The sequence below is a fragment of the Poromitra crassiceps genome, assembly GCF_964638095.1.
Source record: "Poromitra crassiceps genome assembly, chromosome: 13".
In the NCBI taxonomy this organism is placed as follows: domain Eukaryota; kingdom Metazoa; phylum Chordata; class Actinopteri; order Beryciformes; family Melamphaidae; genus Poromitra; species Poromitra crassiceps.
Window position 1 is genome coordinate 41,746,652 of NC_139644.1, and position 23,109 is coordinate 41,769,760.

Here is a 23,109-nt window from a genome sequence, read left to right on the forward strand (position 1 = left end):
ACGTAACTCACTCGCTCTCAGTCCGGCTGGAGAGGGTGGTTTCGGAGCGGCTTGCGTCGCCCTAATCCTACCCTAAATACGGCGCGAGTGATGTGTGAACGCGCGCCGACTTCAGCTCGTTCTAATGCTGTATTTCTAATGTTAACGTCAATTCGGCGTTCACAAACATTGCATAAACAGTTATTGGCCAAATTACCACCAAGGGCATAGCAAGCCTAGCGTTACAAACGTTAATGTTTACAACTTACCTGGCTGTTCGCCGATAATATCTGCGTATGGTGAGGGCTTCACGGTTCAACAGAATCAATCTGCGCCTTGTCCTGCTTTGTCTGGAGATTCGCATCCGCCGCCTCCAGTACATGAAAACATTGTTTTCCAGACGCAGCCGTGCCTCGTTTTCAAATTCAACACTTTCCCGATATTGAAAGAGACAAACGATGTAAAATGCAAAAAGCAGTACCAAGAGCAAACGGCGTTGTTCATTCTCCATTCTCCATCTAGGGACAAATATTGCAAACTAGCTCAGGCTATAAATGTCAGGATATATAACAAAGACTGTGAATGCTCTATGTTTATGTATCTGTCCCTATAGAAATAAACTTTTCAATCAATCGTTCAGTTCTGTTTACAGCCCGGGCTTCCTTTCCGGGTGGAATTACGCTATACGCGTCTACTGCTCCTAGTTCTAGGAAGGTTCCTAGTAGAGGATGGGTCAAATGCAGACGATGAATTTCCCCAAGGGGATAAATAAAGGATAACTTAACTTAACTTAACTTAACTTAACTTAACTTAATAACTTAACTTACTTCCGTCTGGTTGGCATGGATACATGACGCTCCACTCTGTAGAACGACGGCCTGGGCGCGGTGATAAAAAGCACATGTGAAACGAAGCCGCTCTAGTTGAAAATTGAAACATTGTATACTTTTCACTGCTGCGGCAGCGCCTGGCTCGACCCAAATATGTGTGAAAACGACCTAAGGTTCTGGATTAAGCAGTGCTGTCGAGTTGCAGCAAAATGGACAGTTTGTGATGTACTCCGAAAGGGTCAGACGTTTAAAGATTCAAACTGTAGCTTTATCTTAGCATTCAAAAGTAGCGCGAGTCCCCTTCCTGGCTCTTCATTGGCTACTGACTCGCGCATTTTGGACCTCCGCTGATGCCACTCTCTCACTAGATTGCTCTGGTATAGGTCTGTAACCTGAGTGGCCCGAACCTAACTCTGATTGGTCGAGAGACTCAAGAACGTAACACCGATTGGCCGAGAGACTCGAGATTCAGGATGTAACCGGCCACTGTGGCGCGTAGTACAGTAGGACGGTTGATCAAATTCACAGGCTTTAGCTGGTGGTCTGTGCTAGCCTGGGTAAACCCAGCCTCCACGTGACCTCTATGTGCTATCTGTCAGGAAGAAACTTACGCTACAGGCATAGCCTGTGACGTCACGTTGAAGGCTGGGTTTACCCAGGCTAGGACTGTGCTAAGTTCCAACCCTAATAGCACACATGCACGCACATGCACGCACACGCACACACACACACGCACACACACGCACGCACACACACACACAGGCACCTACCGTGCTGTGTCACATTGTTCTGCTGTACTGTATGCCGGTCTTGGAGGCGATGTTGGACCAGGGCAGCAGAGAGCGCAGCAGCGACTGGGCCTGCCTGTACAGCCGCTGGGGGATGGAGCATGGGCTCAGGCTGGCCAGCGCCGACCCAATGTGCTGGATATAGTCAGTGGGAGGGGGAATTAAGGTAAAACGCAACAGACACAGAGAAGACACACACACATGTACACACATGGACACAAACACACTTAGACCTGACGTCTTATGCCGAGATACACGATGATAGCCCTCTGATACACGATGATAGCCCTCTGATACACGATGATAGCCCTCTGATACACGATGATAGCCCTCTGATACACGATGATAGCCCTCTGATACACGATGATAGCCCTCTGATACACGATGATAGCCCTCTGATACACGATGATAGCCCTCTGATACACGATGATAGCCCTCTGATACACGATGATAGCCCTCTGATACACGATGATAGCCCTCTGATACACGATGATAGCCCTCTGATACACGATGATAGCCCTCTGATACACGATGATAGCCCTCTGATACACGATGATAGCCCTCTGATACACGATGATAGCCCTCTGATACACGATGATAGCCCTCTGATACACGATGATAGCCCTCTGATACACGATGATAGCCCTCTGATACACGATGATAGCCCTCTGATACACGATGATAGCCCTCTGATACACGATGATAGCCCTCTGATACACGATGATAGCCCTCTGATACACGATGATAGCCCTCTGATACACGATGATAGCCCTCTGATACACGATGATAGCCCTCTGATACACGATGATAGCCCTCTGATACACGATGATAGCCCTCTGATACACGATGATAGCCCTCTGATACACGATGATAGCCCTCTGATACACGATGATAGCCCTCTGATACACGATGATAGCCCTCTGATACACGATGATAGCCCTCTGATACACGATGATAGCCCTCTGATACACGATGATAGCCCTCTGATACACGATGATAGCCCTCTGATACACGATGATAGCCCTCTGATACACGATGATAGCCCTCTGATACACGATGATAGCCCTCTGATACACGATGATAGCCCTCTGATACACGATGATAGCCCTCTGATACACGATGATAGCCCTCTGATACACGATGATAGCCCTCTGATACACGATGATAGCCCTCTGATACACGATGATAGCCCTCTGATACACGATGATAGCCCTCTGATACACGATGATAGCCCTCTGATACACGATGATAGCCCTCTGATACACGATGATAGCCCTCTGATACACGATGATAGCCCTCTGATACACGATGATAGCCCTCTGATACACGATGATAGCCCTCTGATACACGATGATAGCCCTCTGATACACGATGATAGCCCTCTGATACACGATGATAGCCCTCTGATACACGATGATAGCCCTCTGATACACGATGATAGCCCTCTGATACACGATGATAGCCCTCTGATACACGATGATAGCCCTCTGATACACGATGATAGCCCTCTGATACACGATGATAGCCCTCTGATACACGATGATAGCCCTCTGATACACGATGATAGCCCTCTGATACACGATGATAGCCCTCTGATACACGATGATAGCCCTCTGCTGACAACAAAAGCCCCCCCAGATAACAGGCAAATCAGAGAACAGGCAAATCAGAGAAAATCAGAGAACAGGCAAATCAGAGAACAGGCAAATCAGAGAACAGGCAAATCAGAGAACAGGCAAATCAGAGAACAGCCAAATCAGAGAACAGCCAAATGGGCGTTGGCTCGGCGCTCGATTGCTGTGTGTGAACTGTCCACAGGCAAGTGGTCTGAGGAGCAAAGTACTATATGGGCCATTCTACCAAATTGGTGCAAACTGCTGCTGTCCCACAAACAGAAAACAAATTGAACTAGAACGACCGCAACGCGGACTTATGCCTCCGCCATTAGTTCATTCTGGGGTCCAAATCGCCATTTGAGGCAAATTGGAAGAGATTCCGTCAAGGCGCTCCTGTGATGTTGCGTTACAGAGCTTGGAAATTGAGTGTGTGAGAGGTCACAGCGACCTTGAACTTTGACCACCAAAATGTAATCAGTTCATCCTTGAGTCCAAGTCGGTGTTTGAGACAAGTTTGATTAAATTCTGTCAAGGCATTCCTGAGATATCGCGTTAACAAGCTTGAAAATGGCGTTCGAGAGCTCACCTTGACCTTTGACCTTTGACCACCAAAATCTAATCAGATCATCCTCGAGTCTAAGGCGATGTTTGAGGCAAATTTGATGAAAGTCCGTCAAGGCATTCGTGAGATATCGCGTTAACAAGCTGGAAAATGGCGTTTGAGAGGTCACAGTGACCATGACCTTTGACCTTTGACCAGCAAAATTTAATCAGTTCATCCTTGAGTCCAAGTCGATGTTTGAGACAAGTTTGATTAAATTCCGTCAAGGCATTCCTGAGATATCGCGTTAACAAGCATGAAAATGGCATTCGAGAGGTCACAGTGACCTTGACCTTTGACCTTTGACCACCAAAATCTAATCAGTTCATCCTTGAGTCCAAGTCGATGTTTGAGACAAGTTTGATTAAATTCCGTCAAGGCATTCCTGAGATATCGCGTTAACAAGCTTGAAAATGGCGTTGGAGAGGTCACAGTGACCTTGACCTTTGACCTTTGACCACCAAAATCTAATCCGATCATCCTTGAGTCTAAGTCGATGTTTGAGGCAAATTTGATGAAATTCCGCCCAGGCGTTCCTCAGATATCGCGTTAACAAACATCGTACGGACGGACGGACGGACGGACGGACGTACGGCCGTACGGACGGACAACCCGGATCCATAATGCCTCCGGCCTGGCTATCGCCGGCGGAGGCATAAAAAGCATTTAAAGTATCCAAATCTTAAGCAGTAATCAAGCAGTAATCTTAATAACCCTGACTTAATAACTCTTGACTTTGAACAAATTCGGTAGAATGACCCATATTAGGGGTGTCACCGTGTACACGGATAACCAGATACTAATTCATATTATGCATTTAGAAAAATCAATAACAGATTACACGTCTCCCCCCCCCCCTTTTAAAGCTGCATTCAGCGATGTTTTTGTGTTCAAATAAGTGTTAAATGGCTCTATATTCTGACAGCAATCACTGAAATAGAGTGTTTGGTCAGTGACTTGAAACCCCCCGCTGTCCTCTATCTCTCTCATGTAGTCCTGCATGCAGGGCAGACGTATCTCTGCAACCGTATGGCAGCGTTGGATTGGGGGTGGAAAAATACATATAGCTCTTTATAGGCATCGTAATCTGACCTTCCGTTTCGCAGAAAATTTAAACTTTTCTCTGATAGTTTGAAGTCGGCGCCAATCAGAGAAAAGTTGTCATTTTCTGGCAAACGGAAGGTTGGATTGCGATGCCTGTTAAGAGCTATAGGTATTTTTCCACCCCGAATCCAACGCCACCATCCCTGAGTCTCTAAGAGTTACGGTTGCGGAGATACGTCCGCCCTGCCTGCAGGACTACAGGAGAGAGATAGAGGACAGCGGGGGGTTGGGGGTTTTCAAAACACTGACCAAGCACTCTATCTCAGTGATTGGTGTCAGAATATAGAGCCATTTAACACTTATTTTAACACAAAACACGGGGGGAAAATACGTTTGACCAATGACATCCTTTGTTTACAGCTGTCATACCTCCATGAGCTTGCGTAGCTTGCTGCTAGCGAGCTTGCTCCTTCCTAGTTTTCTTACCCCCCTTCTCCCAAAAGGATATAATATGGTCCAGGGCGGATGGCCGCCATTGATGTAGAGCACGTATGTGAATCCGTCTTTGAGGACACCTCGTATGGAGTAGTAGTAGGGCAGGTAGTGGTGCTGCCTGAAGTCTCTGTTCTGGTAGAAGTAGATGGCAGTGTTGTTGGTGGTGAGGACGTGCAGGTAGATGGCCTTACAGTGGTCCTGGGCTGTGGTTGAGATGTGCTCTTTCAAACTGTCCAGCAGTAGAGAGCCTAGGCAGTGGGGTGGAGAGAGGAGAGTTAGTGAGAGAATGTGAGCGGGTAGACAGCCTTAGCCTAAGTTCACACAGAGCACCTACGCCTCGCCTTGCCTCAACCCACGCCTACGCCTACATACCTTGAGCTGGGCGTGAACCTATCACACGCTTTTGCGATCACACTGGACGCCTATTCCACGTTCACCTGAGCCGAGTCACAAGCGCCTCTCCTCTCTCCCGAGTGTTTTTTTTTTTGTCACGTGTGGTCCCGAATTATCATGGGTAGGTAAAACAAATCTGATATATTTAATGTGCTATTGATGCTGGATATGTATAACCAGGTCTCCTTCTTGGGTCACTGTTGTCATAGAGAACTGGATGCTGTTGTACTAAGTGGATTAACTTTTCATTCATCAGTCCATCTTGCTTCTTCGGTCGCTATTCTCTCTCCTGAAGATTTGTTTACCGACGGGAGGAGAAAGCCCCACGTGATAGCCACCCGTCAATCTCTCTCCCGTCAATCTCTCTCTCTCTGCTCAACACTGTTGTAGTAACACCACTTTATTTGGAAATTCAGTTGACTTTGCCATTTCCCACGGATATTGTCGCGATCTTCCTTCATGTCTTGACAGAAAAAGTCTGCCTTCACGCGCCTAGTCGGCTTGAAAATAGAACTCAGGCCTAAACGATAAAACCGGCGCAGCTCAGGCGAGGCGTGGGTACACGCAAGGTTCACGTTGAGGCGCCCTGTGTACACAGCCTCATTGACAGAAAAGGCAAAGGCGTAGGCAAGGCTTGGGTGCTGTCTGTGAACGTAGCCTTAGGGGCTGTGTAGTGTACAAAGGATGGGTGTATTTGAGAAGCGAGCACCTTTCATTCTCTGTGGTAAGGAACGCACTAGGAGCGCTCCTCTCTCAAGAACCTCACCTGGCGTTGAGGCGCTCTTGGCGGCTAGTGTTTTTTGGGCGGAGCATTTGGAGGAAAAGCGCGCTGCTCTTCAATGTCACTCCTCCTACCCCTTCTCCATTTTCATCCAAAAATAAATGTCTCCGTGTAACTGTCACTGCCCACATACTTCCATACGTCTTTCACGTTGGTATCATGTTAAGCAATACATCCACTAGTGGGCAGTAGAGAGTCAAATGTGTGAGTGTGTGTGTGTGCCCCTGCTCCGTTTCATCCATATCCATAAGCTTTCAGGAAACGTGTAGAATCACGAATGAAATGAATGCAGAGGACAGAAGGCTCTGTGTGCATGGGTAGGTTCAGAGGACAGACAGCTCTGTGTGTATGGGTAGGTTCAGAGGACAGACAGCTCTGTGTGTATGGGTAGGTTCAGAGGACAGACAGCTCTGTGTGTATGGGTAGGTTCAGAGGACAGAAGGCTCTGTGTGTATGGGTAGGTTCAGAGGACAGACAGCTCTGTGTGTATGGGTAGGTTCAGAGGACAGAAGGCTCTGTGTGTATGGGTAGGTTCAGAGGACAGAAAGCTCTGTGTGTATGGGTAGGTTCAGAGGACAGAAAGCTCTGTGTGTATGGGTAGGTTCAGAGGACAGAAAGCTCTGTGTGTATGGGTAGGTTCAGAGGACAGACAGCTCTGTGTGTATGGGTAGGTTCAGAGGACAGAAAGCTCTGTGTGTATGGGTAGGTTCAGAGGACAGAAGGCTCTGTGTGTATGGGTAGGTTCAGAGGACAGACAGCTCTGTGTGTATGGGTAGGTTCACAGGACAGAAAGCTCTGTGTGTATGGGTAGGTTCAGAGGACAGAAGGCTCTGTGTGTATGGGTAGGTTCAGAGGACAGAAGGCTCTGTGTGTATGGGTAGGTTCACAGGACAGAAAGCTCTGTGTGTATGGGTAGGTTCAGAGGACAGAAAGCTCTGTGTGTATGGGTAGGTTCAGAGGACAGAAGGCTCTGTGTGTATGGGTAGGTTCAGAGGACAGACAGCTCTGTGTGTATGGGTAGGTTCAGAGGACAGAAAGCTCTGTGTGTATTAGGGCTGTCACTTTTTCCCAAAATAAAATTCGAACGAACTTTAATTGCCCGAAATTCGTTCGAATATATTCGAAGTTTTTTGGTTAATTAAATTTTTTTTTTTTTTTTTCAGTCCAGCCTGTTGCACCAGCTGAACGTAAGTTCTGTCTTAAGTTAGGGTGTAAAGTCCACACTAACTGCTACGTTCAAACTAGTTAGTTTGACACTAAAGTTGTGTCTTTGTTTGGTTGCACCACGGAGACGTAAGGTACATCTTAACTAGTAGACCCTAAAGTCCATACTAACCAAAATAGTGTCGCAGACAATGACGTGTACAGTATCTGTGACCAATCAGTGAAAAGCACGGTGGAAACGGTGTTTATTTACGGTTGTTTAAGTGGAGTGAAACAGGACATGTTGCCCACCGCAAATTAGTGCTTTCATATTTCATCAACACTAATCAAATGAGAACGTTATTGAGTAACGTTCGTTTAGGTTCATATTACTGTTAACGTTTATCTGTGAGCTCTTCATCAGTATTGTAGGCTATACCACCATCCTGCCTCACTAAATTGTTGCGGTTATTTTAATTTGTATGCAGTGCTGCAGCTTGTGGGAAACAAAAGCGTGAGTCATAAATATCAAAGGGTGTAATTTATCACGGAGAGCGCGTTGCGGACGCAAAACAACGATGCGCCACGGTGCCAAGTTGCAATCCGTGCCAACTGCTATTTTACGGAGGACTTTACACCTAGTAAGACGTAGGTGTAAATTTTAAGTTCTAACTTATGCCTACGTTGTAACTATTTCACTTGGTGCAACCCAAATATTTTTAGTAGTGCGTAAACTCGGACTTAGTGAGACTTTACGTTCAAACTAGCTTACGTTTCAACTTACGCACAGCTGGTGCAACCCACTGCAGGCCACCGGGCATCAGCCCGACGTGTTAGCTTGGACGCTCACAGTCACAACACTGCCTCACAAACTTGGCTGCATCCAATTCAATGGAAAGGAATTGCATTCAAATGCCCCCATCGAATGGAGAGGAGTTGTACAATCTCTACAACCCAGTTTCCCTGGGGTTGTAGAGATTACTTGCAAAACCCCATTTAATGGGTAGGATTCAGGGGTTGTACAGATTACTTGCAAAACCTCATTTAATGGATAGGATTCTCCATTGGCTCTTCTCTCAACCACCCTGCCCACCTCTGCAGGCATGGGGAGGGTCTGCTTGGACCCCTGTGTCCTTAGGTTTAGGCATGGGGGATGGGAGAGGTTAGGGTTAGGGGTGGGAGAGGTTAGGTTTAGGCATGGGGGTGGGAGAGGTTAGGTTTAGGCATGGGGGGTGGGAGAGGTTAGGTTTAGGGTTAGGGGTGGGAGAGGTTAGGTTTAGGCATGGGGGGTGGGTTAGGGTTAGGGGTGGGAGAGGTTAGGTTTAGGCATGGGGGTGGGAGAGGTTAGGTTTAGGCATGGGGGGTGGGTTAGGGTTAGGGTTAGGCATGGGGGGTGGGAGAGGTTAGGTTCAGGGTTAGGGGTGGGAGAGGTTAGGTTTAGGTATGGGGGTGGGAGAGGTTAGGTTTAGGCATGGGGGTGGGAGAGGTTAGGGTCTGGGTTAGGATTAGGCATGGGGCATGGGAGAGGCTTGGAGGGGTCTCCAGAGACGACCCCCGAGGGTCTCGAACCCTCCATTCGGCCCCCAGACCTTCCGTTCGGCCCGCAGACCCCCCGAAGCGACCCCAGGACCTCCACAGGGTCCTGCGGCCCACCCAGGCCTCGGAGACCCCAGGTTTATCCATTGAATGGGGTTTTGCAAGTAATCTCTACAACCCAGAGAAACTGGGTTGTAGAGCTGTCCATTGAATGGGGTTTTGCAAGTAATCTCTACAACCCAGAGAAACTGGGTTGTAGAGCTGTCCATTGAATGGGGTTTTGCAAGTAATCTCTACAACCCAGAGAAACTGGGTTGTAGAGATTGTACAACTCCACCCCATCGAATGGGGACATTTTGAAGCAATTCCTTTCCATTGAATGAGGTGATTCATAGTAGATCGGCAGTCCCTGGAGACAATCTTTCTCAGAAGAGACTAACGCGACAAATCTGGAGACTTTTTCTGACATGGGATTAACATTACCAGCAAGCAGCAGTTGGTTAATTTTGGTTCATAAAAAAAATAAAAATAAAAAATAATAATACCGTAAATTCCGGACTATAAGGCGCACCGGTGTATAAGCCGCACCTGCAGAGTTGACTGTTTTTTACATATATAAGCCGCACCGGACTATAAGCCGCGGGTGTTTTGATGTTTAATTACCATATGAAACGGTTCGTGCACAGAGGGGATTGTCGGGAAAGAGATGGCTGTTTGGGGAAGCTCCCATTTATTAACATTTCAACAAAACAAGTTGCATATTTGCATAACGTATTCAAGTGTTACCATTTAGTGCAATAGTAGCTACAGAACATGTACTGTGCTGTGTAAATTTAGGGGTCCTTGGCATGAAAAAGGTTGAAAACCACTGATCTACATTATAGCCTACAGTAGTACCATAACAAAAAACAAAGCTTACAGCGCTTGACGAGGCAATATCAATGGCTAAATTAAATGTGTTTTTTTTAAAGTGCAAAATAAAGTGCCTGTAACACGACAGTAAGCGCGTAAGCCTAAAGTTGCAGTAACACGGCTGCTTAAAATATACGGTAATCAGCCTACCAGAAAAGTCATTAATCCTCGTCTTCATCTTTTAGGCTAAGGTGCAGTACACGGCTGTAACCAGAAAAGTCAAGTCATTAATCCTCATCTTCGTCTTCTTCCTGCGTACTAAAACCACCAAAGTCCTCATCTTCAGTGTCGGAAACGAACAGGCTCAGGGTGGCTTCGTCAGCCACTCTCCTCTCTCCTTCGTTGTCGCTCTCAAAACCAACGAACTCCTCTTCGTCACTGTCGGAATCGAACAGCCTCTGAAGGCCCTCAGCTGTGGCGGCGTCCTCCTCTTCATCACGCAGCAGTCCAGCCTTTCGGAACCGTTGGTGATCGTGGATGTTTTGACACTCCTCCACGCTGTCAGGATCCACTGGCAAACTTGAGCCTTCAGTCGGATCTGAACGGCACCTCGGCCGTCTGCTCTCTGTGTCAACACCCTGATGCCAAGGTTACGTGCTGCTGCTCGATTTCCTTCTTTCCTTCTTCTTCTCGCCGCCATCGTCGTAACACAGCCATCTTTTGAAGCATGATGTTAGATTACAACGAGCTAATTGTGTGGCTTAGCCTTCCAAAATGTTGCCGTTAGTTTTTTAGAATGTAATACATAGAATTGGGAATGTTACATTCAATTTCATTCAGACTGTCTTTCAGGCTCAATCCCTGCCATTTTCCGCCCGGAGCGAGGGAGGGTGTTTTACCGTAGTGGCTGAGAGAGCGTAGTGGCACAGTGCTCCAATCAGGTCGCGAGGCACATTTTTTGCAACATCATCCAATCAGGGTCTCGCTCTCGTAATGTCTGTCTTGCTCTCGTTCTGCCTCATACCAACATCCATAGATTTTGGAGGTTCCCGAGTGGCCGTTTGCTGAAAAAATCCATAGATAAGCCGCACCGTTATATAAGCCGCAGGGGCCAAAAAAGCCCAAAAAACGGGAAAAAAGCCGCGGCTTATAGTCCGGAATTTACGGTAATAATAATAAAAAATAAAAATAAAATTTGAACATTCAAATTACATTTCGAAAACGAACCCCCTCCCCCACATTCGAAGTTGCATTCGAATTTCGAATGAAAAGTGACAGCCCTAGTGTGTATGGGTAGGTTCAGAGGACAGACAGCTCTGTGTGTATGGGTAGGTTCAGAGGACAGACAGCTCTGTGTGTATGGGTAGGTTCAGAGGACAGACAGCTCTGTGTGTATGGGTAGGTTCAGAGGACAGAAAGCTCTGTGTGTATGGGTAGGTTCAGAGGACAGAAAGCTCTGTGTGTATGGGTAGGTTCAGAGGACAGAAAGCTCTGTGTGTATGGGTAGGTTCAGAGGACAGACAGCTCTGTGTGTATGGGTAGGTTCAGAGGACAGAAAGCTCTGTGTGTATGGGTAGGTTCAGAGGACAGAAGGCTCTGTGTGTATGGGTAGGTTCAGAGGACAGACAGCTCTGTGTGTATGGGTAGGTTCACAGGACAGAAAGCTCTGTGTGTATGGGTAGGTTCAGAGGACAGAAGGCTCTGTGTGTATGGGTAGGTTCAGAGGACAGAAGGCTCTGTGTGTATGGGTAGGTTCACAGGACAGAAAGCTCTGTGTGTATGGGTAGGTTCAGAGGACAGAAAGCTCTGTGTGTATGGGTAGGTTCAGAGGACAGAAGGCTCTGTGTGTATGGGTAGGTTCAGAGGACAGACAGCTCTGTGTGTATGGGTAGGTTCAGAGGACAGAAAGCTCTGTGTGTATTAGGGCTGTCACTTTTTCCCAAAATAAAATTCGAACGAACTTTAATTGCCCGAAATTCGTTCGAATATATTCGAAGTTTTTTGGTTAATTAAATTTTTTTTTTTTTTTTTCAGTCCAGCCTGTTGCACCAGCTGAACGTAAGTTCTGTCTTAAGTTAGGGTGTAAAGTCCACACTAACTGCTACGTTCAAACTAGTTAGTTTGACACTAAAGTTGTGTCTTTGTTTGGTTGCACCACGGAGACGTAAGGTACATCTTAACTAGTAGACCCTAAAGTCCATACTAACCAAAATAGTGTCGCAGACAATGACGTGTACAGTATCTGTGACCAATCAGTGAAAAGCACGGTGGAAACGGTGTTTATTTACGGTTGTTTAAGTGGAGTGAAACAGGACATGTTGCCCACCGCAAATTAGTGCTTTCATATTTCATCAACACTAATCAAATGAGAACGTTATTGAGTAACGTTCGTTTAGGTTCATATTACTGTTAACGTTTATCTGTGAGCTCTTCATCAGTATTGTAGGCTATACCACCATCCTGCCTCACTAAATTGTTGCGGTTATTTTAATTTGTATGCAGTGCTGCAGCTTGTGGGAAACAAAAGCGTGAGTCATAAATATCAAAGGGTGTAATTTATCACGGAGAGCGCGTTGCGGACGCAAAACAACGATGCGCCACGGTGCCAAGTTGCAATCCGTGCCAACTGCTATTTTACGGAGGACTTTACACCTAGTAAGACGTAGGTGTAAATTTTAAGTTCTAACTTATGCCTACGTTGTAACTATTTCACTTGGTGCAACCCAAATATTTTTAGTAGTGCGTAAACTCGGACTTAGTGAGACTTTACGTTCAAACTAGCTTACGTTTCAACTTACGCACAGCTGGTGCAACCCACTGCAGGCCACCGGGCATCAGCCCGACGTGTTAGCTTGGACGCTCACAGTCACAACACTGCCTCACAAACTTGGCTGCATCCAACTCGAGACAACTTTTGCACCCGATCTACTATGAATCACCTCATTCAATGGAAAGGAATTTCTTTCAAATGCCCCCATCGAATGGAGAGGAGTTGTACAATCTCTACAACCCAGTTTCCCTGGGGTTGTAGAGATTACTTGCAAAACCCCATTTAATGGGTAGGATTCAGGGGTTGTACAGATTACTTGCAAAACCTCATTTAATGGATAGGATTCTCCATTGGCTCTTCTCTCAACCACCCTGCCCACCTCTGCAGGCATGGGGAGGGTCTGCTTGGACCCCTGTGTCCTTAGGTTTAGGCATGGGGGATGGGAGAGGTTAGGGTTAGGGGTGGGAGAGGTTAGGTTTAGGCATGGGGGTGGGAGAGGTTAGGTTTAGGCATGGGGGGTGGGAGAGGTTAGGTTTAGGGTTAGGGGTGGGAGAGGTTAGGTTTAGGCATGGGGGGTGGGTTAGGGTTAGGGGTGGGAGAGGTTAGGTTTAGGCATGGGGGTGGGAGAGGTTAGGTTTAGGCATGGGGGGTGGGTTAGGGTTAGGGTTAGGCATGGGGGGTGGGAGAGGTTAGGTTCAGGGTTAGGGGTGGGAGAGGTTAGGTTTAGGTATGGGGGTGGGAGAGGTTAGGTTTAGGCATGGGGGTGGGAGAGGTTAGGGTCTGGGTTAGGATTAGGCATGGGGCATGGGAGAGGCTTGGAGGGGTCTCCAGAGACGACCCCCGAGGGTCTCGAACCCTCCATTCGGCCCCCAGACCTTCCGTTCGGCCCGCAGACCCCCCGAAGCGACCCCAGGACCTCCACAGGGTCCTGCGGCCCACCCAGGCCTCGGAGACCCCAGGTTTATCCATTGAATGGGGTTTTGCAAGTAATCTCTACAACCCAGAGAAACTGGGTTGTAGAGCTGTCCATTGAATGGGGTTTTGCAAGTAATCTCTACAACCCAGAGAAACTGGGTTGTAGAGCTGTCCATTGAATGGGGTTTTGCAAGTAATCTCTACAACCCAGAGAAACTGGGTTGTAGAGATTGTACAACTCCACCCCATCGAATGGGGACATTTTGAAGCAATTCCTTTCCATTGAATGAGGTGATTCATAGTAGATCGGCAGTCCCTGGAGACAATCTTTCTCAGAAGAGACTAACGCGACAAATCTGGAGACTTTTTCTGACATGGGATTAACATTACCAGCAAGCAGCAGTTGGTTAATTTTGGTTCATAAAAAAAATAATAAAAAAAAATAATAATACCGTAAATTCCGGACTATAAGGCGCACCGGTGTATAAGCCGCACCTGCAGAGTTGACTGTTTTTTACATATATAAGCCGCACCGGACTATAAGCCGCGGGTGTTTTGATGTTTAATTACCATATGAAACGGTTCGTGCACAGAGGGGATTGTCGGGAAAGAGATGGCTGTTTGGGGAAGCTCCCATTTATTAACATTTCAACAAAACAAGTTGCATATTTGCATAACGTATTCAAGTGTTACCATTTAGTGCAATAGTAGCTACAGAACATGTACTGTGCTGTGTAAATTTAGGGGTCCTTGGCATGAAAAAGGTTGAAAACCACTGATCTACATTATAGCCTACAGTAGTACCATAACAAAAAACAAAGCTTACAGCGCTTGACGAGGCAATATCAATGGCTAAATTAAATGTGTTTTTTTTAAAGTGCAAAATAAAGTGCCTGTAACACGACAGTAAGCGCGTAAGCCTAAAGTTGCAGTAACACGGCTGCTTAAAATATACGGTAATCAGCCTACCAGAAAAGTCATTAATCCTCGTCTTCATCTTTTAGGCTAAGGTGCAGTACACGGCTGTAACCAGAAAAGTCAAGTCATTAATCCTCATCTTCGTCTTCTTCCTGCGTACTAAAACCACCAAAGTCCTCATCTTCAGTGTCGGAAACGAACAGGCTCAGGGTGGCTTCGTCAGCCACTCTCCTCTCTCCTTCGTTGTCGCTCTCAAAACCAACGAACTCCTCTTCGTCACTGTCGGAATCGAACAGCCTCTGAAGGCCCTCAGCTGTGGCGGCGTCCTCCTCTTCATCACGCAGCAGTCCAGCCTTTCGGAACCGTTGGTGATCGTGGATGTTTTGACACTCCTCCACGCTGTCAGGATCCACTGGCAAACTTGAGCCTTCAGTCGGATCTGAACGGCACCTCGGCCGTCTGCTCTCTGTGTCAACACCCTGATGCCAAGGTTACGTGCTGCTGCTCGATTTCCTTCTTTCCTTCTTCTTCTCGCCGCCATCGTCGTAACACAGCCATCTTTTGAAGCATGATGTTAGATTACAACGAGCTAATTGTGTGGCTTAGCCTTCCAAAATGTTGCCGTTAGTTTTTTAGAATGTAATACATAGAATTGGGAATGTTACATTCAATTTCATTCAGACTGTCTTTCAGGCTCAATCCCTGCCATTTTCCCCCCGGAGCGAGGGAGGGTGTTTTACCGTAGTGGCTGAGAGAGCGTAGTGGCACAGTGCTCCAATCAGGTCGCGAGGCACATTTTTTGCAACATCATCCAATCAGGGTCTCGCTCTCGTAATGTCTGTCTTGCTCTCGTTCTGCCTCATACCAACATCCATAGATTTTGGAGGTTCCCGAGTGGCCGTTTGCTGAAAAAATCCATAGATAAGCCGCACCGTTATATAAGCCGCAGGGGCCAAAAAAGCCCAAAAAACGGGAAAAAAGCCGCGGCTTATAGTCCGGAATTTACGGTAATAATAATAAAAAATAAAAATAAAATTTGAACATTCAAATTACATTTCGAAAACGAACCCCCTCCCCCACATTCGAAGTTGCATTCGAATTTCGAATGAAAAGTGACAGCCCTAGTGTGTATGGGTAGGTTCAGAGGACAGACAGCTCTGTGTGTATGGGTAGGTTCAGAGGACAGACAGCTCTGTGTGTATGGGTAGGTTCAGAGGACAGACAGCTCTGTGTGTATGGGTAGGTTCAGAGGACAGAAAGCTCTGTGTGTATGGGTAGGTTCAGAGGACAGAAAGCTCTGTGTGTATGGGTAGGTTCAGAGGACAGAAAGCTCTGTGTGTATGGGTAGGTTCAGAGGACAGACAGCTCTGTGTGTATGGGTAGGTTCAGAGGACAGAAAGCTCTGTGTGTATGGGTAGGTTCAGAGGACAGAAGGCTCTGTGTGTATGGGTAGGTTCAGAGGACAGACAGCTCTGTGTGTATGGGTAGGTTCACAGGACAGAAAGCTCTGTGTGTATGGGTAGGTTCAGAGGACAGAAGGCTCTGTGTGTATGGGTAGGTTCAGAGGACAGAAGGCTCTGTGTGTATGGGTAGGTTCACAGGACAGAAAGCTCTGTGTGTATGGGTAGGTTCAGAGGACAGAAAGCTCTGTGTGTATGGGTAGGTTCAGAGGACAGAAGGCTCTGTGTGTATGGGTAGGTTCAGAGGACAGACAGCTCTGTGTGTATGGGTAGGTTCAGAGGACAGAAAGCTCTGTGTGTATTAGGGCTGTCACTTTTTCCCAAAATAAAATTCGAACGAACTTTAATTGCCCGAAATTCGTTCGAATATATTCGAAGTTTTTTGGTTAATTAATTTTTTTTTTTTTTTTTTCAGTCCAGCCTGTTGCACCAGCTGAACGTAAGTTCTGTCTTAAGTTAGGGTGTAAAGTCCACACTAACTGCTACGTTCAAACTACCGTAAATTCCGGACTATAAGCCGCGGCTTTTTTCCCGTTTTTTGGCCCCTGCGGCTTATATAACGGTGCGTCTTATCTATGGATTTTTTCAGAAAAAAAAAAAAAAAAAAAAAAAAATCTCTCTTTTTTAGCACTCTTTCTAACTATAAATCCACTTCTGTTTTAATTTCTTCTCTTGCCCTCTTTTCACCACACCGCGGACACTGTGTGCACTGTAAAAATAAACAACGGTGGTGTTGTGTTATGTTGTTTTGTTGAAATGTTACGGTAATACGGTAAATGGGAGCTTCCTCAAACAGCCATCTCTTTCCCAACAATCCCCTCTGTGCGTGACCACTTACATATGGTAATTACGGTAAGCAAACGGCCACAAGCCCATCAACTCCCTCCCCCGACTACCAGGAGAAAATCACAAACTTCGGCGAATTCACACAAAGGAAGATCAAGGAATATTCCATCGAACCGGAGCAGATCATAAATATGGATGAAGTGCCTTTGACGTTCGACCTGCCACTCACTCGGACTGTTAACAAGAAGCGCCCTGGAGGATTCTTTCACCAAAAAAAAGCTTTGCTCGTTCTCGACAGCATGAGAACGAGCAGTAGATGATCATGAGGTGGTTTTTCAGACGTGTCGATATAGCAGTTTATCGCAAAAGTGTAATGGAAACACATTTTTCGCATTTGCACGTCATGTGACCCATATTATCCCTTGGAAAAGGAGCGGAAAATAAGTTTGGTAAGTAAGGTTCGATAGCCGTGTCAAAACCTCCGCAGCAAGTGGAAAACTTTGAAGCAACGCTACCTAGCAGAAAGACGAGTGTTGTGCAAAAGCGTAGCCGGGCAAATTAGATAATGTTTAATGGCAGAAATCGGTCCATGGTGACAGCAGGCTGCCTGTGTGCGCGCATTTGGCACAGCGGCGAGATGAGAGGATGAAAAGCACACACTGGTGCGGTGGTGCTGTCTGAAGTGAATACAGTGACTGTGAGTAGGCTAATACATTGCACACGTTTCAGGTGCAATTATAGAACCAAATCAGCCTTTTCCCCCCTCCATCTCTAAATCGGACCAGTTGTAGGCTATTATTAGGCTACCTTTTTTCCTCTGCCTGTCGCGCTGACTGCATTCACGCAGCCAGCAACATTTTGCGACTCATTTTCTTTTGAATTGATAATCAGGCTCGTTTATATGCATTGTAACTTCATGTTGGGATTTCCATTGACCATTGGTTGGATTTGAGCATGCAGGGGACGGGATATGGGGCAGATCCCCGTGCGTAATCACTGTGGCAGCTGCTGCAACGGGGAATCACTCAAACGCAACTTCAATGGAAACGCCTACAAGTCGCAATTGTACATTGTCAAATATCGCAATTCTTTTGCGAAAAACTGTAATGGAAACACAGCTATAGATGAAGAGGAGTTCGTTGGTTTTGAGTGACAATGAAGGAGAGAGGAGAGTGGTTGACGAAGCCACCCTGAACCTGTTCGTTTCCGACACTGAAGATAAGGACTTTGGTGGTTTCAGTACGCAGGAAGAAGAGGAAGACGAGCATTAGTGACTTGACTTCTCTGGTTACAGGTTTGCTGCACATATAGCCTATTGTTGTGTGATTTTGTCTGGGGATTAGTGACCTGACTTTTGTTTTGTTTTGTTGAAATGTTAATAAATGGGAGCTTCCCCAAACAGCCATCGCTTTCCCGACATTCCTCTCTGTGCACGAACCCTTTCATATGGTAATTAAACATCAAAACACCCGCGGCTTATAGACCGGTGCGGCTTATAGAAGAAAAAAATAGTCAATTTTGGTCCCGCGGCTTATACACCGGTGCGTCTTATAGTCCGGAATTTACGGTAGTTAGTTTGACACTAAAGTTGTGTCTTTGTTTGGTTGCACCACGGAGACGTAAGGTACATCTTAACTAGTAGACCCTAAAGTCCATACTAACCAAAATAGTGTCGCAGACAATGACGTGTACAGTATCTGTGACCAATCAGTGAAAAGCACGGTGGAAACGGTGTTTATTTACGGTTGTTTAAGTGGAGTGAAACAGGACATGTTGCCCACCGCAAATTAGTGCTTTCATATTTCATCAACACTAATCAAATGAGAACGTTATTGAGTAACGTTCGTTTAGGTTCATATTACTGTTAACGTTTATCTGTGAGCTCTTCATCAGTATTGTAGGCTATACCACCATCCTGCCTCACTAAATTGTTGCGGTTATTTTAATTTGTATGCAGTGCTGCAGCTTGTGGGAAACAAAAGCGTGAGTCATAAATATCAAAGGGTGTAATTTATCACGGAGAGCGCGTTGCGGACGCAAAACAACGATGCGCCACGGTGCCAAGTTGCAATCCGTGCCAACTGCTATTTTACGGAGGACTTTACACCTAGTAAGACGTAGGTGTAAATTTTAAGTTCTAACTTATGCCTACGTTGTAACTATTTCACTTGGTGCAACCCAAATATTTTTAGTAGTGCGTAAACTCGGACTTAGTGAGACTTTACATTCAAACTAGCTTACGTTTCAACTTACGCACAGCTGGTGCAACCCACTGCAGGCCACCGGGCATCAGCCCGACGTGTTAGCTTGGACGCTCACAGTCACAACACTGCCTCACAAACTTGGCTGCATCCAACTCGAGACAACTTTTGCACCCGATCTACTATGAATCACCTCATTCAATGGAAAGGAATTGCATTCAAATGCCCCCATCGAATGGAGAGGAGTTGTACAATCTCTACAACCCAGTTTCCCTGGGGTTGTAGAGATTACTTGCAAAACCCCATTTAATGGGTAGGATTCAGGGGTTGTACAGATTACTTGCAAAACCTCATTTAATGGATAGGATTCTCCATTGGCTCTTCTCTCAACCACCCTGCCCACCTCTGCAGGCATGGGGAGGGTCTGCTTGGACCCCTGTGTCCTTAGGTTTAGGCATGGGGGATGGGAGAGGTTAGGGTTAGGGGTGGGAGAGGTTAGGTTTAGGCATGGGGGTGGGAGAGGTTAGGTTTAGGCATGGGGGTGGGAGAGGTTAGGTTTAGGGTTAGGGGTGGGAGAGGTTAGGTTTAGGCATGGGGGGTGGGTTAGGGTTAGGGGTGGGAGAGGTTAGGTTTAGGCATGGGGGTGGGAGAGGTTAGGTTTAGGCATGGGGGGTGGGTTAGGGTTAGGGTTAGGGTTAGGCATGGGGGGTGGGAGAGGTTAGGTTCAGGGTTAGGGGTGGGAGAGGTTAGGTTTAGGTATGGGGGTGGGAGAGGTTAGGTTTAGGCATGGGGGTGGGAGAGGTTAGGGTCTGGGTTAGGATTAGGCATGGGGCATGGGAGAGGCTTGGAGGGGTCTCCAGAGACGACCCCCGAGGGTCTCGAACCCTCCATTCGGCCCCCAGACCTTCCGTTCGGCCCGCAGACCCCCCGAAGCGACCCCAGGACCTCCACAGGGTCCTGCGGCCCACCCAGGCCTCGGAGACCCCAGGTTTATCCATTGAATGGGGTTTTGCAAGTAATCTCTACAACCCAGAGAAACTGGGTTGTAGAGCTGTCCATTGAATGGGGTTTTGCAAGTAATCTCTACAACCCAGAGAAACTGGGTTGTAGAGCTGTCCATTGAATGGGGTTTTGCAAGTAATCTCTACAACCCAGAGAAACTGGGTTGTAGAGATTGTACAACTCCACCCCATCGAATGGGGACATTTTGAAGCAATTCCTTTCCATTGAATGAGGTGATTCATAGTAGATCGGCAGTCCCTGGAGACAATCTTTCTCAGAAGAGACTAACGCGACAAATCTGGAGACTTTTTCTGACATGGGATTAACATTACCAGCAAGCAGCAGTTGGTTAATTTTGGTTCATAAAAAAAATAAAAAATAATAATAATAATACCGTAAATTCCGGACTATAAGGCGCACCGGTGTATAAGCCGCACCTGCAGAGTTGACTGTTTTTTACATATATAAGCCGCACCGGACTATAAGCCGCGGGTGTTTTGATGTTTAATTACCATATGAAACGGTTCGTGCACAGAGGGGATTGTCGGGAAAGAGATGGCTGTTTGGGGAAGCTCCCATTTATTAACATTTCAACAAAACAAGTTGCATATTTGCATAACGTATTCAAGTGTTACCATTTAGTGCAATAGTAGCTACAGAACATGTACTGTGCTGTGTAAATTTAGGGGTCCTTGGCATGAAAAAGGTTGAAAACCACTGATCTACATTATAGCCTACAGTAGTACCATAACAAAAAACAAAGCTTACAGCGCTTGACGAGGCAATATCAATGGCTAAATTAAATGTGTTTTTTTTAAAGTGCAAAATAAAGTGCCTGTAACACGACAGTAAGCGCGTAAGCCTAAAGTTGCAGTAACACGGCTGCTTAAAATATACGGTAATCAGCCTACCAGAAAAGTCATTAATCCTCGTCTTCATCTTTTAGGCTAAGGTGCAGTACACGGCTGTAACCAGAAAAGTCAAGTCATTAATCCTCATCTTCGTCTTCTTCCTGCGTACTAAAACCACCAAAGTCCTCATCTTCAGTGTCGGAAACGAACAGGCTCAGGGTGGCTTCGTCAGCCACTCTCCTCTCTCCTTCGTTGTCGCTCTCAAAACCAACGAACTCCTCTTCGTCACTGTCGGAATCGAACAGCCTCTGAAGGCCCTCAGCTGTGGCGGCGTCCTCCTCTTCATCACGCAGCAGTCCAGCCTTTCGGAACCGTTGGTGATCGTGGATGTTTTGACACTCCTCCACGCTGTCAGGATCCACTGGCAAACTTGAGCCTTCAGTCGGATCTGAACGGCACCTCGGCCGTCTGCTCTCTGTGTCAACACCCTGATGCCAAGGTTACGTGCTGCTGCTCGATTTCCTTCTTTCCTTCTTCTCGCCGCCATCGTCGTAACACAGCCATCTTTTGAAGCATGATGTTAGATTACAACGAGCTAGTTGTGTGGCTTAGCCTTCCAAAATGTTGCCGTTAGTTTTTTAGAATGTAATACATAGAATTGGGAATGTTACATTCAATTTCATTCAGACTGTCTTTCAGGCTCAATCCCTGCCATTTTCCCCCCGGAGCGAGGGAGGGTGTTTTACCGTAGTGGCTGAGAGAGCGTAGTGGCACAGTGCTCCAATCAGGTCGCGAGGCACATTTTTTGCAACATCATCCAATCAGGGTCTCGCTCTCGTAATGTCTGTCTTGCTCTCGTTCTGCCTCATACCAACATCCATAGATTTTGGAGGTTCCCGAGTGGCCGTTTGCTGAAAAAATCCATAGATAAGCCGCACCGTTATATAAGCCGCAGGGGCCAAAAAAGCCCAAAAAACGGGAAAAAAGCCGCGGCTTATAGTCCGGAATTTACGGTAATAATAATAAAAAATAAAAATAAAATTTGAACATTCAAATTACATTTCGAAAACGAACCCCCTCCCCCACATTCGAAGTTGCATTCGAATTTCGAATGAAAAGTGACAGCCCTAGTGTGTATGGGTAGGTTCAGAGGACAGACAGCTCTGTGTGTATGGGTAGGTTCAGAGGACAGACAGCTCTGTGTGTATGGGTAGGTTCAGAGGACAGACAGCTCTGTGTGTATGGGTAGGTTCAGAGGACAGAAAGCTCTGTGTGTATGGGTAGGTTCAGAGGACAGAAAGCTCTGTGTGTATGGGTAGGTTCAGAGGACAGAAAGCTCTGTGTGTATGGGTAGGTTCACAGGACAGAAAGCTCTGTGTGTATGGGTAGGTTCAGAGGACAGAAAGCTCTGTGTGTATGGGTAGGTTCAGAGGACAGAAAGCTCTGTGTGTATGGGTAGGTTCAGAGGACAGAAAGCTCTGTGTGTATGGGTAGGTTCAGAGGACAGACAGCTCTGTGTGTATGGGTAGGTTCAGAGGACAGACAGCTCTGTGTGTATGGGTAGGTTCAGAGGACAGAAAGCTCTGTGTGTATGGGTAGGTTCACAGGACAGAAAGCTCTGTGTGTATGGGTAGGTTCAGAGGACAGAAAGCTCTGTGTGTATGGGTAGGTTCAGAGGACAGAAAGCTATGTGTGTATGGGTAGGTTCAGAGGACAGAAAGCTATGTGTGTATGGGTAGGTTCAGAGGACAGACAGCTCTGTGTGTATGGGTAGGTTCAGAGGACAGACAGCTCTGTGTGTATGGGTAGGTTCAGAGGACAGACAGCTCTGTGTGTATGGGTAGGTTCAGAGGACAGAAAGCTCTGTGTGTATGGGTAGGTTCAGAGGACAGAAAGCTACGTGTGTATGGGTAGGTTCAGAGGACAGACCGCTCTGTGTGTATGGGTAGGTTCAGAGGACAGACCGCTCTGTGTGTATGGGTAGGTTCAGAGGACAGAAGGCTCTGTGTGTATGGGTAGGTTCACAGGACAGAAAGCTCTGTGTGTATGGGTAGGTTCACAGGACAGACCGCTCTGTGTGTATGGGTAGGTTCAGAGGACAGAAAGCTCTGTGTGTATGGGTAGGTTCAGAGGACAGAAAGCTCTGTG

The 23,109-nt window shown here is 46.8% G+C and overlaps 1 protein-coding gene across 1 annotated transcript in view; it reads right to left on the bottom strand.

Annotated features, from left to right (window-relative positions):
• naa60 (N-alpha-acetyltransferase 60, NatF catalytic subunit) overlaps positions 1 to 23,109 on the bottom strand; it is a 34,823-nt gene that overhangs the window by 2,544 nt on the left and 9,170 nt on the right. Inside the window, exons 5-6 of the mRNA XM_083650250.1 lie at positions 5,345 to 5,601; positions 1,580 to 1,732 (exon numbers count right to left, since the gene is read on the bottom strand). Coding sequence (XP_083506376.1) covers positions 1,589 to 1,732; positions 5,345 to 5,601 — 401 coding nt within the window. The 3' untranslated portion in view covers positions 1,580 to 1,588. The remainder of the gene's footprint in view (positions 1 to 1,579; positions 1,733 to 5,344; positions 5,602 to 23,109) is intronic.